At 46.5% G+C, this 17247-nt stretch overlaps 5 protein-coding genes across 5 annotated transcripts; 2 read left to right on the forward strand and 3 right to left on the reverse strand.

Moving 5' to 3' along the window:
* Positions 1–858: 858 nt before the first annotated feature.
* LY89DRAFT_784261 (heme peroxidase) lies at positions 859–2107 on the forward strand (the record flags this gene model as incomplete). The annotated part of the gene is made up of 3 exons (XM_018222766.1): positions 859–1202; positions 1253–2013; positions 2067–2107. Exons 1-3 carry the CDS (start codon positions 946–948, stop codon positions 2105–2107), a joined length of 1059 nt encoding a protein of 352 aa, XP_018068642.1. The 5' UTR covers positions 859–945.
* Positions 2108–3351: 1244 nt separating this feature from the next.
* LY89DRAFT_589868 (uncharacterized protein) lies at positions 3352–4372 on the reverse strand (the record flags this gene model as incomplete). Its single annotated transcript, XM_018209563.1, has 4 exons — positions 3352–3550; positions 3598–3772; positions 3840–4210; positions 4266–4372. 4 exons carry the CDS (start codon positions 4370–4372, stop codon positions 3352–3354), a joined length of 852 nt encoding a protein of 283 aa, XP_018068643.1.
* A 3499-nt stretch (positions 4373–7871) lies between these two features.
* Positions 7872–10199, forward strand: LY89DRAFT_736333 (putative bilirubin oxidase; the record flags this gene model as incomplete). The annotated part of the gene is made up of 11 exons (XM_018220113.1): positions 7872–7996; positions 8055–8184; positions 8244–8456; positions 8506–8602; positions 8649–8730; positions 8776–8902; positions 8953–9107; positions 9162–9224; positions 9275–9582; positions 9642–9790; positions 9849–10199. 11 exons carry the CDS (start codon positions 7872–7874, stop codon positions 10197–10199), a joined length of 1800 nt encoding a protein of 599 aa, XP_018068644.1.
* Positions 10200–12143: 1944 nt separating this feature from the next.
* On the reverse strand, positions 12144–14813 carry LY89DRAFT_752153 (glutaminase; the record flags this gene model as incomplete). Its single annotated transcript, XM_018221243.1, has 4 exons — positions 12144–13448; positions 13480–13589; positions 13639–14640; positions 14687–14813. The coding sequence occupies 4 exons, from the start codon at positions 14811–14813 to the stop codon at positions 12576–12578; spliced, it is 2112 nt and encodes a 703-aa protein (XP_018068645.1). The 3' UTR covers positions 12144–12575.
* Positions 14814–15733: 920 nt separating this feature from the next.
* On the reverse strand, positions 15734–16696 carry LY89DRAFT_671655 (uncharacterized protein; the record flags this gene model as incomplete). Its single annotated transcript, XM_018213229.1, has 3 exons — positions 15734–15745; positions 15795–15908; positions 15962–16696. 3 exons carry the CDS (start codon positions 16694–16696, stop codon positions 15734–15736), a joined length of 861 nt encoding a protein of 286 aa, XP_018068646.1.
* Positions 16697–17247: the final 551 nt, after the last annotated feature.

Raw genomic sequence — 17247 nt, forward strand, 5'->3', positions numbered from 1 at the left:
CAAGCTCGCTTGCTGGGCCTATCGTAATTACTGTTCGTAACAATACGGCTTGGATCTCTTCAGTATTCAAAATATAGTAATCTAGCAACTAATTATTAGTACTTAACTTCTATAAAGCAAACAGGACTGACGTTGGTTAGGAGTGCTTTACCCGCATTTAAAACCAGAATCCCGATTTTTATCTAGCTCCGTGTTGTCAGGTAAAAATTGCTGTGGCAAAGTGGAGAAAAGTAATCCCGGTCCGGACATGTGAAATTGGGTTATTATAGTAATTAAGCGAAAATGTGAATGTCGAAGGTCCGGCGGTTCAGTGGTGATGCACTTTCCCACGGCCTTCCTGCGACACGCGAGAAGCAAAAAAATAGGGATTCAGAACACAAAAATAGTGAGGTGTGCCGACTCCTGCATGTCCCATCAGATATAGTTTAAAGTCCAAAGTCCCCTCAAGAATAATAATAAGGTCAAATTTCTAATCAAGTTCAATGAACGTTCAGGTCGTAACAACGTGACGATTATCATTTTTAACCACAAGGCCTCACCGCGTCAGGTTAAATTTTGCTTAACTTGAATTATATGGCTCACTGCCGGACAGGGTGCCAACTGTTTGAAGCAGGAGCGAAAGTTGTACGCTCCTGCTTTTTTAGTTGCGAAGACACAGATTCCAGCGCTAGCACCTGTTCAAGCCGAAAACGACCCGAACCGCGTCAGAGGCAAAGCTGCCTTTTAGTCGAGACATGAAAAGTAATGACTATCTGCAAAGAGTTCAAGAATAATCAGCGCTGAGAAACGGTTTGTTACACTCTTGCCCGCCGAAGTTCTCTTGGCCGAATACGCGCCAGTGTGGGGCATCGGAGTTGATTCCAATAACGTTAATGCACCCTATAAGCCATAAAAGCCAGCAATTTTTGACAGATTCTCGTACTTGCACTTTTTCCAACCCCAACAATGAAGCCTATGTTTACTGTACTGTTACTTTTCTCCTGCTACATTAAACAGGTCTATACCGACGTTGATGATATAATCATTGACTACCGAACGGGTTATGTCGATGGTGTTCCCCTACCAGGAGACCTAGCAAGTCTTGTATTTACTACCGATGTCGGCAGGTCAATAGCTCAGATCCTGCAGCTTAACATCAGCGCTCAAGGCAGTTCTATAGATACGGTCGACCCGAAAGATACAATGCATCCCTGTCAAGAATGGTAGTGTCTACTTCCTTCGAAAGTTTGGGTGTTCCTGACGGAGATAGCAGGGCTCAGATATCCATTATGCTCACCGGCTTATTCAAGAGCAATTCTAGTGGAGAATGCAATGATTATGCCCGAGCTACTGTTCGAGCAGGTTTTCATGATGCCGGAGCATGGTCGTCAACCTTGGCCGCTGCAGGGCAGGATTATGGTGGAGCCGATGGTTCCATATATCTGTTTGGCGAAACCAGTCGCCCTTCAAACAGAGGGCTAGAAGCTGTTGTTAATACTCTTGGCCAATTGGCGAAAAAATCCCAGGTTCGAGTCGCTGATATGATTCAGTTTGCAGCGGCTCATGCAGTCGTAACCTGCCCGTTAGGACCGCGGATGAGAACATTCATTGGTCGGAAAGAAGCAACCCAAGCCGCGCCTGATGGACTTCTTCCGAGTGCTACATCTGATGCTGAGACGCTGTTGGCACTCTTTTTTGATAAGAACATTGGGCCAATCGACCTCATTGCGTTGGTCGGCGCCCACAGTGTGAGCAGGCAATTCTCATTCAACACCACGCGGGCAGGAGAATCTCAGGATTCAGCCCCAGGTGTATGGGACACCAATTTTTATGAGGACACGATTCGATCGGATTTCAATGCAGGTTCAGGAATCTTGACCTTTCCATTTGATAAAGCTCTAAGCTTGTATGGACCGCTCCAGGCTGAATGGAATGGATATGCGGTTCGTCAGGAGGATTGGATAGAGCACTTCTCGAGGGCGTACCTGCGGCTCAGCCTAGCTGGAGTCAATCAGATCCAGGACATGATAGAGTGTAAGTCGCAAAAGTTATGATCGTGGATGGTGCTGATAGTCGATGGAGTGTAGGCACAGATGCGCTGCCCTTGCCTGTTACCTCTTTCCCGTAGGGCATGGCTCAAATTGAAGATATGATTATATGTATCTCTATATATACATAGAACAGAGATATAGGCGGAAAAATTAACTTTGTATCCAAACTTATCTTGATTCTGAAATTTTGCTGCGAGATATTCAATGTCTTCGGTGAGGCACTTTGGAAGGAAAGAGGAAGTCCATGCCCTGATCCTTTGCAAAATTTGGGGAAGAATTCCACATTCGCGCCCTTCGAGCCAAATCTCCCCTCAAATCAAGAGATATCGCGACAACTCACAGGGTCAACGTCATCTGACCTCCATGACTGGAAGTGACTGTGATAGTATCCAGTCCATGCTTTACGGCAACATCTAAGACGTAATTGCCACCACCAAGAGAAGTCATCTCGCTCTGGCCCAAGGGATTCACACCTGTTCCTGTAGCTATCAATATAGGCAAAGGATCCGTATTGTGAGAGCTGATTGCCGTGATTGTGTAGCGAATTGTCCCTTGACCCTTATCTTCTGTTACACTGAGAATGGTGACCGTATCGCGTTGCGTGACAGCAGTCGTAGTTGCTGCTGTGGATGAAGTGGATGTGACAGTCATGAGAGTTGTGCTATCTGTAGGGGTAGTTGTCGTGGGTGTCACAATAGGGCATGTTGTTGTCCCTGGGGATGTTTCGCCAGGCCACGGACTTGATTGGCCGACGAGGGGCATCGCGGCTTCGATCATTGGGCCGGGAAGAGCCTCGATGAAGGGACCCGATCCTTGCGCAAGGAAGGGAAAATCACCGAATTCTAAAAATCGTCAGCCGATGATCGCCATACATCAAATTATGATCAAACGTACCGAATGGGAACATTTGATCGCCAAATACAAGCAACTCAGGGAAGATGAAGATAAAGACAGGCTGGATGTAAATCCCGGATTTCAGTCCATTGGCGGTAGTTGACGTCCCAGTCAGCAACCTGAATCCAACGTTCTTTGTCATCGGTTGGGTATTCACTTTCCCAAGCCTGAAAAGAGCCTTGCCCCAAACATCACCTGCATTCTGCGAGAAAGGCTGAGCAAGTTGCAAGTCTCGCTCGGTCTCGATGCCTGTGCAAGGGTCGACATCGATTGCCTAGAATTGCATCGGTGTTGAAGGATCAGTCGTGAATGCTACGGCACGGGTCTCACCCATCTCTGCATTTGCGGGTGCAGGTACACCAATGCGGGCATCTTCGACGCGGATGTAGGCCGCTAGAAGGAACGGATTAGTTGTGCTTCCGAAGTACTAGAGCAAAGGCACATTGCACTTACGAGTTTCTCGGGGGGCTGTGTATAAGCCAAGATTGGCTACGAGAGAGTATACCGCCAATAGGCCGTCACCGACTTCAATGCCGTTGATGGTAATATAGTCACCAACCATCAATGGTGCCATGACATTCGGATCTGGGTCTGTTGTCGAACGGGTGGCGGCTGTCTTGAATTGGCTTTACATTGTGAGCAACAATAGATATTGGAGTTTAATGTTGCTTACATGAAGGTTGGTACTCCACCATTGATGACTCGGTTCTTCAGTGGGCAAAGAGGGTCGTCTGTCCCGTTGGCATACCGAGGAATGCAAAGGGGGAATCCTGTTGCTGCTGTAACTGATGGACTTTCGGCATCGACAGTCCAGAGTGGATGATCAAGGTATTCAAGACCATATCGTCCTATTGTGACACTTAAAATCTTGGAACATAGCTATTGAGTGTCTGAAGAGAGCATATATAAGCTTACCAACAGGGTCGTTTAGGCGCGCTCTGATGCCAGTTCCTGGAGCAGCAGAGGTCCCCGCCACCCAAAACTCGCCAGTTCCAAGATCAATAGCATTAACGAAGCCTTGGATAATTCTGACTGAAGACTGGGTTATATAGACAAGGGCAACAACGTAAATGTCACCAATGCGGTTGCCATACACGGTGGCTTCCCAGCTAACTCCAGGAGCCCCAAATTGTGGAAGCTGTGGAGCACCACCGACAAAGAGCTCTGACCACATCACTGAGATTGAAGGGAGGGTGACATAGGAATTGTTTGGTATGATCATAGAAATACCATCAACAGTGATCGTTCCACCTGAGAAGAGGTCTGACGGATCCGTGACTGTGAGACTAGTAGCAAACCAATTAGCAGAACATTCATTCATTATGAGAACAAGGTCTTTACTCATTGATCGTGCCGATATTACTGAACTGGCTTGGGCCGTAGGGAGGTGCGTCTTGCGTGGCATAGGCAAAGACCAGAAGGAGAAGGAAGGAAGCCAGAAGTTTCATTTTTGTTGCAAAGAACCGCATTTCGAGCAAAGATGCTTGAAGTTCGGTCGTCACTAAAGATGCAGCTTTCGATTGACCTTAATGAAGACTCACAAAATGAACATTCTTGTGGGAACCATATTGTATATTGCTCAGGCTCAATATGAGTAGCTGAAAAAGGGAAACTTGCTCCACATGAGTCTACACGCAGCCTGTCTTGAGAAGATTGAGGCGCTAAAGCAAAGCGAAGCTTAACTGCTGCTTGGATCCATCTTAGTGAGCAATCTTAATACCCTTTGATCAGAGTTTGCTCTGAATCACGAAGGGCGAACTTGCCTGAGCGGCTAACCTGAGTGTTTAGGTCCTTCCTGAGTGTGTCTAGTTCAGCCAAGAATCAATATCCGATGCAATGCAAGTGAATGATTCTTAGATCAGGAACAACTCTGTGTTACATTCCCTACGCTGAGCCACGTGAGTTATTTGTCTGATGTCTAGCGGCGTGATGGGCCAAGGCACAAGAGGAGGTTCAACAGTACTCTCTTCGCCACCTCTGAAAACTCTAACCCGCTACTTTGTAGGTGGGATCAAAGCTTGGTCAGCCTTTTCACACAGGACAATAGAGTTGTTCTGCAGACCCTATAAGCCAAAAACTCGAAAAGTCCAAAAATGCCCTTGTTCAGGCCTTTTAATTCACTTCCCCTGCTCATCCAAACCTTGAGCTTTTATTAGTGCTTTGACTTAAGGGTCGAATACCCTGCCAAATCTCCAATTTGCCCCAAAGAAAAACGATCACTTGATTGTGAGCGCTTTTTCTGTTTTTTGGACTAAAAACAGTCTTGTCAAACTATTTTGAGAGACCCACTTTTCACCCTTGCGGAAATTGAAAACAGTAGATTGTGACATTTTGGCCTTTATCTTCGGTCTTCTTCTAAATCGAGTTAACCTTGTTTTAAAACTGTTTTTACAAGGGGCAGAACAACTCAATTAAATACTTGGTTTGTGTATTATGCTGATGGTGCCTGGAGCAGGTTGGCAGTTCCCTGGCAGCCCTCGATTCCCGTGACCTTTATTCCCAAGATCTCCCGGAATCCTACTCCACAAGTTACCCAAAGCGTTAACGCTAGAGCCTCTTCAAGGGGGCGGAGTATTTCCTGCATATCTTGGCAGTTAAACACGGCGCGCATGTCGGTAATAATAGTAGTCCCACTCTTGAGGACTTGCCCCGCGAATATGCACTTTCCCGCGGCGAAGCTCTCCAAATCAGGTCCTGGGCGACAATAGAGCACGTTCAGACAAATAATAACATGTCATAGTCAGGGTGTTTGGGGAAGGCGCTAACTGAACCACGAAGGGGTGCAAGCATTGCTCCCCCAACGATACCGAGAGGCATGCTCACAATATGTCGTTTCTCAAACGAATCAGAAAGGTCCTACCCAAAGGTGTGTGTGTACCTTCGTGTTGAGTGTGCATGTCGCTTAACGAGTCAGCCATGGGCCGAACCGCTGCCCGTATCACTTCTAAACCTTGTTAGTCGTTAGTCTCCCTGTCCACCAAGTACTGTAGCCAAGCTCTTTTGAACGAATCCGGTACAGGTCACCAATTTGAAAGTCCCCAAAGGGATAACATCCTTGTGAAAAAATTTTTCGGTTTTCGAGTGCATGGATCTCTAGACAAAATCCCAGGCGTTAATTTCGACATTTTGTTGTATATGCTATATATCTCTTCAAAATAAAGAGAAAGGCAAGTGGCAGAAAATACCAACCAAAACCAAGAAGCTTTTGGACCTGGCCACAATATATTTTAGTAAAGAAGCTTGAAGAGCCCCATCATGCAAGAGAACTGAGTTACCAATGTTATCCCTGTCCCGAGAAATGTGATAGAACTCATGACCTCCCTACCAAGGCCGGAACCTCTCCCGATACATTAGTGCCCTTGTGCTACCTTTTCCGGAATTGAATTACGGGCCGTGCTTGCATATACCCCACGGGGGTGGTATACGTTTAGGGGGACAAAGGGCATGGGAGCTTGGAAGCCAAGACCAAGGTTCTGGGAATCATCGCTTCCATTCGGAAGAATCCTAGAGTTCTGCTTGGTTGAGTGAACCACCACTACTTATTATGGCGTAATCCGGAACACTGTGCCTTATCAATGCTTCGCCTTCAAACCTAGCCTGTTTTCCCTTGGCAATTGCAGAAATTGGCAGTCGTTCCATTGGCACACACGTTCACTAGCTTCAAAAACCCTGAAACGTGATTGTGGCGATTACACAAATGTTACAAATCACCCATGAGATCTTCGAATTCATTATCAACCATTAGAAGAAGATTTGAAATCTTCAAGCCACACCTGTATGGCACTTCTCGAATCTGATGCCGAGGCGAACACGCCTGGGAGTTCTTCTTCATTTTTCTAGACAAGGAATTTGTGTCAATACAAGTGAGAACAGCAAAACCTGTTCTTAGTGTTCTGTAGAAATGAATGTATCATTACCGTATACTCAAGTCCTAGAGATAAGGACTATTTTTAACGCCCGGTGTTACCCCATTGGCTCGACTTTTATTTCCGTGCAGTTCAGAGTACTTCTGCCAAGAGCTCGCGTCTCCAACCTCAGGAAGACGTGACCAAGTTTGGAAAGTGCATGCCTGGCTGGTGCTAGGCATCAATAGATCCTCTCAGGTGATGATTTCGAAGTCCCCAAGAAGAAAACATGCTTGAGGATATTGGCTTCAAGTATTACCTTGGAACTATTGTTATTAATAATACGGCTAACGTTACGTGCCTGAGCTTTGGCTGTTTTGCACGTAAGAGGCGTCCATTTTACTCGGTACCTGCTCGCTGTCCCGTTATTTTGGCTCATGTCGACCGGAGAAGCATCTTCCTTGGGATATCAGTGGGCTGGTAGCCTCAAGTCACGAACACAACGTAGACACCCCGACAACGGCTGCAGTCTCCTTTAGAGACACCCTCTACTCGAATCCACCTTCCTATCTCAGCTCTGGTTAGGGTAAAGTGAGGTTCAAGGTTGCAGAATTCCCTCAATGTGCTGCAGTATCTAGGAAAAGCTGCCGAGGTTAGGCAGACTGCTTTTGATAAGCCTTCTCATGCTAGTTATACACCAATCAAGTAGGCTTCTATGCTACACTGGCATTTTGAAGGGACCGAAGTGGGTTTGCGGACACAGAACACCGTGAGAATCCTTTCCTACCATTGGCTCCACTTGATAAAGGAGGACCTTGCCGTGTCTATAACTCGGAACAAGGGGTAAAATAGCATGTCGCTCACCTGAGGTTGTCGATAACGTATGCAGGTAGCTTCTCAAGAGGTCTCATTCAGATCGGATTTGAACTAGCAACATATCGCATCGCATGTATGAACAGATTTGAGCGTATATATAGTTGGAGATAGACCCGTGTAAGCACTACCCTCGATCAACCTATATTTCGGTTTCTGCACGAACAAGCTCTCGTCTTAAGCGAATAATCCTTTAAATCGTGTCGTTGGACTCAACACCAGCTTCAAAATGCCCGCCATGACTTATATCAATCTTTTGCTTCAGTTGAGTGTTGTTGGCTATGTCAAAGCTGCAGCTCTACCCCAAACAGTGCCAACTTTATCAAATGGGATCAAGGATTGGCTAAGTCCTCCGTAAGTTCTCCTACACCCACTTTTCAGAGTCATCGTCCTGACACTGATGCGACACAAGTTATACACCATTCCAAGCACCATTGGCTATCATGCCAACTTCACAGCCAAAGGTTACTTATATCGAGCCAGTGAATGGCACAGTGATTGATTTCTTCGAGATTGATATTCGTCAATTCACTGCTCAGACAGTACTCAGTAATCCATTCAAGTCATTATGAATACATTTGGCTAAGATCATCTCACGCAGTATCCCCTCAGTTCGGGAGTCGGCCCAACCACTTACGTTGGCTATGATGGCATGGCCCCTGGGCCAACTCTCCGCATGTCTCGAGGCCGTGAAGCTGTTGTCCGCTTCACCAATTCCTATGATAGACCTTCGTCGATCCATCTCCATGGCAGCTACTCACGTGCACCTTGGGATGGATGGGCTGAGGATGTAACAAACCCAGGGGAATTCAAGGTAATTTCGCGTTGATCTATTGCAAAGTTTATCCATTTACAGACCCCAGGACTATTACTATCCTAATGGACAGCCTCAGAGAACTCTGTGGTATCACGATCATGCTATTGGCATCACGGCCGTGAATGCGTATTTTGGACAAGCTGGTAATATTCGCTTCTACAGGTTATTGCTTTCAACTAACATCCCTAGGCTTCTATATACTCACAGATCCCGAGGCTCCCACGACTCTGCCAACAGGCGACTACGACATTCCCCTCATGCTTGCAGGGAAGTAGTTCAATAAAGACGGGAGTCTATTCTCGCCGATTGATGAAAGGGTGTCATTGTACGGCGATGTCGTCACTGTCAATGGAGTTCCGTGGCCCTATCACCAAGTTGAGCCCAGAAAGTATAAGTTTCGGCTTCTCGATGCAAGTGTTTCCAGATCTTTTAGCCTGTACTTAGTAAGTACTACTCAATTCCCATACCGTAAGGCATTATTGACAGCAGCTAGGTCGACGAGGCAAACCCATCCGTGCATCTTCCCTTTGCTGTCATCGGTGCGGATGCTGGCTTCATGGACCACCCAGTCACCACCGATAGTCTTGTCATAGCAATGGCAGAGCGTTGGGAAATTGTGATTGACTTCGCTTTATATCAAGGCAAAAGGTTATTTAATAGAGCCGGTAACTAAAACTTTGCAAATAGCTTACAATGCCATAGTCTAGTTCTAATGAACGAGCGCAATTTTCAAACGAATGAAGATTACCCCGAAACGAACAAAGTGTAAGTCGTGTTCCGCCTTGTACATATTTCCGAATTTAACTGTGAGGCAGAATAAAATGGATCGTCGGATCCGTTGTGACATCAGATGAGAACAATGGGCCATTGCCTACCCAATTAGCAGATTTGACAGACCCTGGGTCACACACAACCATCGACCATCAATTTGTTTTCGAAAGAGCCAACGGCCAATGGTTGATCAATGGTGTTGATTTCGAAGATATCCCAAACCGAATCCTTGCCAAACCGCCTCAAGGAGGCGTCGAGAGATGGCGTTTGGTTAATAAGGCCGGTAGATGGTCACATCCTATTCATATCCATCTTATCGACTTCAAGGTTGTTTCGAGAACTGGAGGAAGAGGTACACCATGAATCCGAATGCATCGTTCTGAATGTTTCGCTAATATGAAAAATTCATAGGTGTGGTAGAAGAGTATGAAGCAGCGGCTCTCAAAGATGTCGTGTATCTCGGGGAGAATGAAGCCGTGGAAGTCATTGCTAATTACCAACCGTGGGGTGGTGTCTATATGTTCCACTGCCACAACCTAGTACATGAGGATCATGACATGGTACGAGATCTTCCCGCCTTCGTTGTCGCATTCACAGCAAGGACTCACAATCTCATAGATGGCTGCCTTCAATGTCACCGACGTGGACTTGAGTGCATTTGGATACCCAGACAACGCAACCTTCACAGATCCCATGGCTGCAATCTGGCGCTCGAAGCAAAGGCTTGCCGCTACGGATCTGCAGGACATCCAAGACAACATCTTGCCCCTGTTTGCTGGATTGGGTGCATACCCGTCAACAGAGGGTGTAGAGCATGCCCTTCAGGACTATTATATTGATCACGTCCCGATCGATGGCATAACACCGAATGTAAAGGTTAGGAATGAAGTGGAGCGAAAGATAAGAAAGAGAAAGAGTTGCTCTAGTGATGGTGATGATGGAACTGGGGATGATGACAATTCTATCTAAGGTCGTTTTGCAACCTTATCCAGGTAGAGTTTAAGATTGGCGGCTCGAGCGAGTAGTGTATAATTCCTTTCGTACATATACCTTAACGTGATGGAAATGGCATGAAATATGGCATTCAAAGATTAGCGCTTAAGAACCTTCCAACTGACTCTCGGTAAAGCGTTTCTAACCAAATACTTAGTACCAGGACCTTCAATGCTTGTTCCGTCCTGAGTTACACTCCTACCTCATAAACGATCACACAAACAATTGCCATTGAGATAGCTTAGAGTGGCATGGTAACTTGTTGAATAGCCTGCGCCCTCTGTCGTCGTATTTGACGATGTTTTGTGCGTCCAACAACCTTGCAAGATCAATCGTCGCTCTGCATCAAATGTGAGGTAGCAATGATGCTGGCTGATCTTACGGAGTCTCGGTAGAACAATCTCGCAGCTTGGATCTGTTCCAAACTTAAGTCCTTTGCGACCTTTTAGTTCAGGATCGAAAGTTAATGGAAGTCGGGGATAAGACGCAGCTTGATCATCTTTGTCAGATGGAAATCACGTGTAATAGCACAATTCGACCTCGGAGATCTCCATTGTCCTTTTCCGCGCTCTCACACCGTCGTCCTCGTTCGTGACTGTTGAAATATCATCGCCATCATGCTTAGCTCGATAGGTCTCTTCGCTTTCCCCGGCTTCTTCCTCGCACTCTGCCTTTAGGTTCTTCTCATCTGAAGTTCTTTCATTCGAATTGAAGGGTGCCTGATTAGAGTTTACCTCAGATGCAGACTTTCTATGAGCGGCCCTAGTCATTCGCATCTAGTTTTCGGACATGATCTAAATTCCCACTCCATCAGTGTCTTTCTTAGTCCAAAAATTAGTGTAATCGTACCAGAGAGTGCCACGGGACAGCTTTTAAGCTCATAGTAGCCATGTAGGCTCTGAAACCAGCATTTTGAAGTTGTGTGGATACAGCTTTTGCGTAGCAAGTGCCGATAATCGTTATCTAAAAACGGCAATGAATTTTTGGTTTCCAGGTCTGAAAATTCAAGACTTCCATCGAAATGCTGAGTATAAGTACGCATCTCGTCAACTAAAAGGTTTCGTGCCTCTAAACCTGGAAGTGTCTCAAAACTACATAGTCACGTGGGTACATGACACAAACCAGTCACCCGCTCCTACATAAAGACCTTTCCACATTATAAAGGCTCTCTTTCCTTGATTATGTCGCTGGGCCTTGCCTCCGATCTCCGTTCTTGACTTATTTCCTTACTTCCATATCTTTCAATTAATAATTCGGCTTACGATATCAGGCCAATTTAGTGAGTATATAAGTTTTAATGCAACAATGTTCCATCACATACGACCATAGACTGAGGAAAATAGGGCATCCCGTCCGCTCTGCCATACTCAAGCCTCAGATCGGCAGATTAGTAGTTGAGTGGGTGACCATCAGCGAATACCTGCTGTTGTATGTTTTTTTTTTTTGGGGTCTTTTTGTGGGTGTGAGAATTTTGCAGATGTGGCGGTGTGGCGGGGTCTCGCTTTTCCCCTAACCTTGTCCCCTCCCCTTTCAAAGTAAATATCACTGTTACAATATAATAACAGCGACAACCGTGAGAAGATTTTCAGAAAGCGCAGGTCTTGTTTAATGAGTAGAGCGATGCTTTTCTTTGTGAAATAAATCGTGCTAGCAGTGGGATGCAAGGGGGTAGTTTCGAGCGAGTGTTCTGCTCTACTCACTGAAGAGAGATACTTGCCAGATTTCAAAGAATGAATGCTTCTCAATACACAAGTACCAAGAACTCCGTGCCAACGACTTGTAGACTCAATGATTTCCTTTTGGTCCTTTTCGGGTAGTAGAGGACAGTTCATCACTTCTCAGTACAAGATTTGATCGCAAACGCCTCCTGCAGACTCCCGCATTCCAGCCATCCCTACCTATCATATCTCCCGCCCAACCCTCCCGTATAGTTTCTAATAAGCAGATTTTGACCACACCGATAGCCCCTCTTGTTGTCAGCAGGTTAGTCTCGGCTTTACCACCCGAGAAAACAGCTCTCCTGAGCTGACTCCCAAGACCACCGATCAAGGTAGCATTCTTGCACCGAGATCTTAAGCCTTGAAGTTGTCTGCAACTTCCTGACTACACACATCACAGAACAGAGGATCTTCGGATTCTCGAAAGGATTAGAGACTGCTGCGCTCGCGTAGTGGCCTTGAACCTTTTTGCCATTCTTTTTGGTGTTTGTTGAATGTAGGGAGTGGCGGAATGCTCGGCTAGCGAGGCGAGTGTCTCAGTCACGTACTACCTCAAAAGTCCCTCATCATAGTGTAGAACGAAGAACTTTGCAATTATACGTAGCTAATTGAAAGCTCCAAAGATCATGTCCCATCAAAATTGGTCTGCTCCTTCCAGTGCCAATACTGCGAAGTGACCTCCCACCACAGGACGATTCCTCCAAGCATCATAACCTCCAATTAGGTCTCCACTCCCCCCAACCAATCCACCACTCCCGGGAACAGCAAACCATCTATCACTGAAAGGCGGTGTGTTCAATCCGTTTGTCATGTAGCTCCAAACATCATTGATGAACAGATCCCTTGTCTCATTATCTTTTCCAGGAGAAGCAGCACCTGCCCAATTAGTCCAAAATGTAGAGCTCCAATCAACGCGAGAATCGAGAGGGACACCAGCGACACCTTGGATAGTAGGATAGTAGGATGCGAGCATAGTGTACGTTGAGGCTGGAAAGGTTTGAAAATTGAAGAGGATGTCTGTATAGATGTTGAACACTACGGCATAATCGGAGTCATTTCCAAAAGTTACGTTGGTCCCGTATTGGAGCTTGAAATGCGTTCTCTCGCTATCGAGACCGAGACCTTTGGTATACAGTTCATTGGCGAACGACAATCCAGTGTCAGAATACGAGGAAGCGTTGAATAGCTTCCCGTAAGCATTCAGAGCGATTGCAGCTTTGATGGCCAGGTTGGTCTGATTGGCTAGAGGGCCGCAACAATCGTTCGTGGCGAGTTGAACAGGTTCGTCGAGCCCACCTGTCACAAGGAAGTTGGCGTACTTCGTGAACAGATTTTGGTATTTCTCAGCCCAGGCAAGATCGCCCGTGGCTTGGACGTAGGCGTAGGCGAGGAGGATCACGTTCCCACTTTCTTCGACAGGCATGTCTTCCTCGATTTGGTTGTTATGGCCAGTAGCATTGGGGTAATGAGTACCTATATCGTGGATGCAGAAGGACTTTGAGCTCAGCTGAGTTTGTGAATGAGAGGTGGGCGCTTACTTGTGTCCAAAGGCCAGTCTCAAGGTATTGGAGAACAGGTTCGAGTTGATATCGGATATAATCAGGAGACATGACATACCATATTGGAAATGCTGGGAAGATGACGTCAACTAAAACATGAATTAGCATACTATGGGTGAAAAAGGGGCATTTACTTACGTGTATTAACATTCCCATCGCTCGAAATCTCTTTTAGAAAGATCATGATGTCTGTCGTGTTGAGAGTGTCGTTTGGAATGGTGATATCAGCCCCTCCATATGCTTGACGGGTAGTCAGAAGCAAGATGTCTGAGTAATTTGATCCTGCTGCTGCCAACGCTTTCTGTTCCAATGTAGCATCGGACGCCAAAGACTCGGAATAAGCAGAAGTATAATCGTCTAGAAAGTACGAGACTGCCGTCCCAGTATCTGGATATGAAGCTCTGTAGTATCCGGTTCTGGCACTGCCGAGATAATTGATAGCCGCTTCTCGGACATATCCGACAACAAAGGTCACGGACGAGTTCGAGGTAGAGCCTAGGTCATGAGCAAGACTAACGACATATCCATCACTAAAGGTCGTTGCTCCAGACAGAGTGCCATTCGTAGCAAAGCGTTCTCGGACAGAAGTAGCTGATCCCGCTTCAGAAGAAAGGTTTGAAGACGATGTTGGTTTTGACGCAAACACATTCTCGCCCCACAATGCCTGACTTTCGGAATTTTCTGAATAGAGATAGGCTTCATTCACAGAGAGCTCAAATATGGACAACCCATCTTTAAATGACGAATTGAATGTCCCAACCGTGTTCCCACTTTGACCAGTCCACGATTCATCGATGTCCGAGTAGACTTGGATCTCGTGACTCGCCGTTCCAGAAACCGAAACAGTTAAGTAGCTGAAAGGAAGCGACTGTCGCAAATAGTTCTTCGGCGATACAGGAGAGAAAAAGTCTAGGACGACAGTGATTGGACCCGCCGTCAAGGTGAACAAGGAATGCGACGATGTGTATTCGGCACTGACCAGTGATGCATCGACCGAGCCGGTGAGAGCAGCAGGAGCACCAAATATCTTGTACGTGGTGCCATCGATTCTAGTTAGGACACTCCAGGAGAGATCCTGTCCCGCCCAGAATTGTGGGGTTGCAGTCGGAAGATTCGCGACCTGATTTCCTGGCACCCATGCTGTGATCTTGTCAATGCCGTCTCAAGCAGAAGTCAGACTTCCTACCTGAGAGATACGGGTTTCGGACTGCGAGGGGATAAGAAGGCGGAAGAACAGGTTTATACGTGGCTGCATTGGCATTTGGTGGCAGACTGAGGATATAAAACGGAAGAGTGGAGAGAAAGCGCCACATGGTGTGAGAGGGCTTGGTGTGGCTTGGCTTATTCAGCGTCTCGTTCCAGGGCTCACGGCACCTCAATCTCAAACCTCAACTCTTGGCAACTCTCATATTAGAACGACGATGGCAACCAATATATAAATTTTGTGCACCAATATGAGGGGCTAGAAACTCACGTCGCATCCCATGTCACCATTCCCCTCTAACTTCACGTCAATTGCATCCATCGTGTCGTGATAGAGGGGCTTCGATTTGTCCGTGTGGAGGAACCCTTCCGCTAACGCTCTAGGTACATATTCCGACAGGGATAGTGAGGAGATCTTCTCCAAGTGCTGCGGAATCGTCTGTAAGCCTCTGTGCTCTGGATTTGCATGGCATGGCTGACATCTTTGTACAGCCCAAGAGGATTTGATTCCTTCAAGTGAAGATGACACAAGGTGGTCCAAAGCAGCAAAATCGCGAATGATGTCTCTCCTCTCTGCAAATATATAATTGAGGATCAACACCATCGTTATTGCGTATCTATTTTCATTTTCATATCTTCGATCTCACGTCATACGGACTCCAATGCATTTTCCGTTGTATCTTCCTAATCCGTTGATATTACGGTTTATACTTTGCGAACCGGTCATTACTTTTTCTGTTCATGAAGATCATAGTCACAATTTTCTCATCGCCGCAGCACTAGCTTGCACAATCTCGAAACCAGGAAGTATGAATTTATGTTTGTTGCGCTTCTTCACCATTCACGGTAGGTAGTGATTCCCATTGTGATTTATGCAATAGCATTAGTGGAGGTGTGGCTCAAGACCAACATGTCAATGAGCTTGGCCAGGATGACAACTCAAAAATCCAAGTTCCAAGAGTCCCTAAGCCAAAGACCTTCATGTCCAATACCATGCTCCGGTGTACAAGAAAAGTAAAGAAAGACTAATTCAAAGAACAGACTACATGGAGTCAATACATCTTCTGTCGTGAAGATGCATGGCGACTTACAAGTCCAAAGAGAATCCACGTGAATACCTCGGTGCCGTGATCATATTCAATAGGAAATGGCAGACGATGAAAGAAAGCTCTGAGAAGGGACCTCAGGTATTTTCTATGCCTACGCTATATGTCAGTCTCCAACGTCAAAACATATTCTGGGTGTAAAGGCCTCTTACCCAACGAGACTTCTTGAGGCTTGATTGATGATCTTTCTCGGGCTTGCTGTCAATGTCCATGCCTTGCATTTCTTCATCGTTCGACACCTTCTGTTTGCCGATATCCAATCCCTTCTTGAGCGGACTTCTGTTCATCTGAGTATTGACCTGTCTTCGGATGGGTGACATGTTCGGAGTCGGTGCTTTCTTTGGTGTCAAAGCCCTCTCTTGTGCAAAACTTGGCTTCTTAGAAGATTTTGGCTTTTCCCAGGCCAAGTGCTTTGAGTGGTATGGTGCCGGCTTGTTAGAGGAATTGGGATTTTCCCCTGTCACAGGCTTTGACTTGTATGGCGTCGGCTTGTTAGGGGAGTTTGACTTTTCCCAGGCTAGCGGCTTTGACTGGTATGGCGCCGGCTTATTGACGACGTGCTCCTTTTCCCATAGTATTTGTTTGTCTCTGAGAGATGTCGGCTGCGCCGAGATGTTTGATTTCTTGGATGGAATTGGCTTGTCCCGGGCAAAGGCCGACTTCTCAGTAGTAGTTGATTTCTCCCAGACCATGGCTTCCTCTGTGGCAGTTGAATAGGTAATGACGGCTCCCTTTGATGATATGCCCATCGACTCTTCGACTGCGGCGCGTGAAGTGGCCTCCTTGGCAGCTGCTCGTTCCCAAGAAAAAGGTTTCTGGACACCGAGATGCCTCTCCAAGATCAACGCTTCTTCCGGACCTACCATTTCTACATCTGCGACAGGCATTGCGGCAAATCTCTTTTCCATCTCCGCTTTCGCCTCAGCAGCTTCCTTGAGTGCAATTGCTCTCTTCTCCTACGGGCTTAAGTCCGCAATCCAATTTTCCTGCGCATCACGTCCTATGAATGTCAATTTGCGCCTTTCGTAATTGGATGAAGGACACTTACGCTTACCAGGCAGGAAGCAGTATTGTTCCCCAACCTGATTACACTTTGTCGTGGCGGTGTCGTTAAATCGCTTGTACTTCGGGCATTGCTCTATTGTGAGCGTAGATGTCTTTCTTTGCAATTTGACCAAAGTGCTGCATCGGGTTTGACTGCGAGTGAGGTGCCCACAAGTGTGGGTTGTGTGTATGTCATTGCACATAGTTGTGGTGGATATTGATAGAAGGTAAGAAGGAAGGTGGACTTCGCGGGTTCTGAGAGCGCAAAGTCGTCGCAAGTCTCAGGTCTCTAAGTTGCGCTTAGGAAAGCTTTCCAGATAGTTAAAAAGCGAGACCCGAACAATCTTATCAGTACGAGAGTACTTGATGAAGAAGTAAGCAAGTCGCGCTCCAA

This window comes from Mollisia scopiformis (genome assembly GCF_001500285.1).
Source record: "Mollisia scopiformis unplaced genomic scaffold LY89scaffold_17, whole genome shotgun sequence".
NCBI lineage: Eukaryota > Fungi > Ascomycota > Leotiomycetes > Helotiales > Mollisiaceae > Mollisia > Mollisia scopiformis.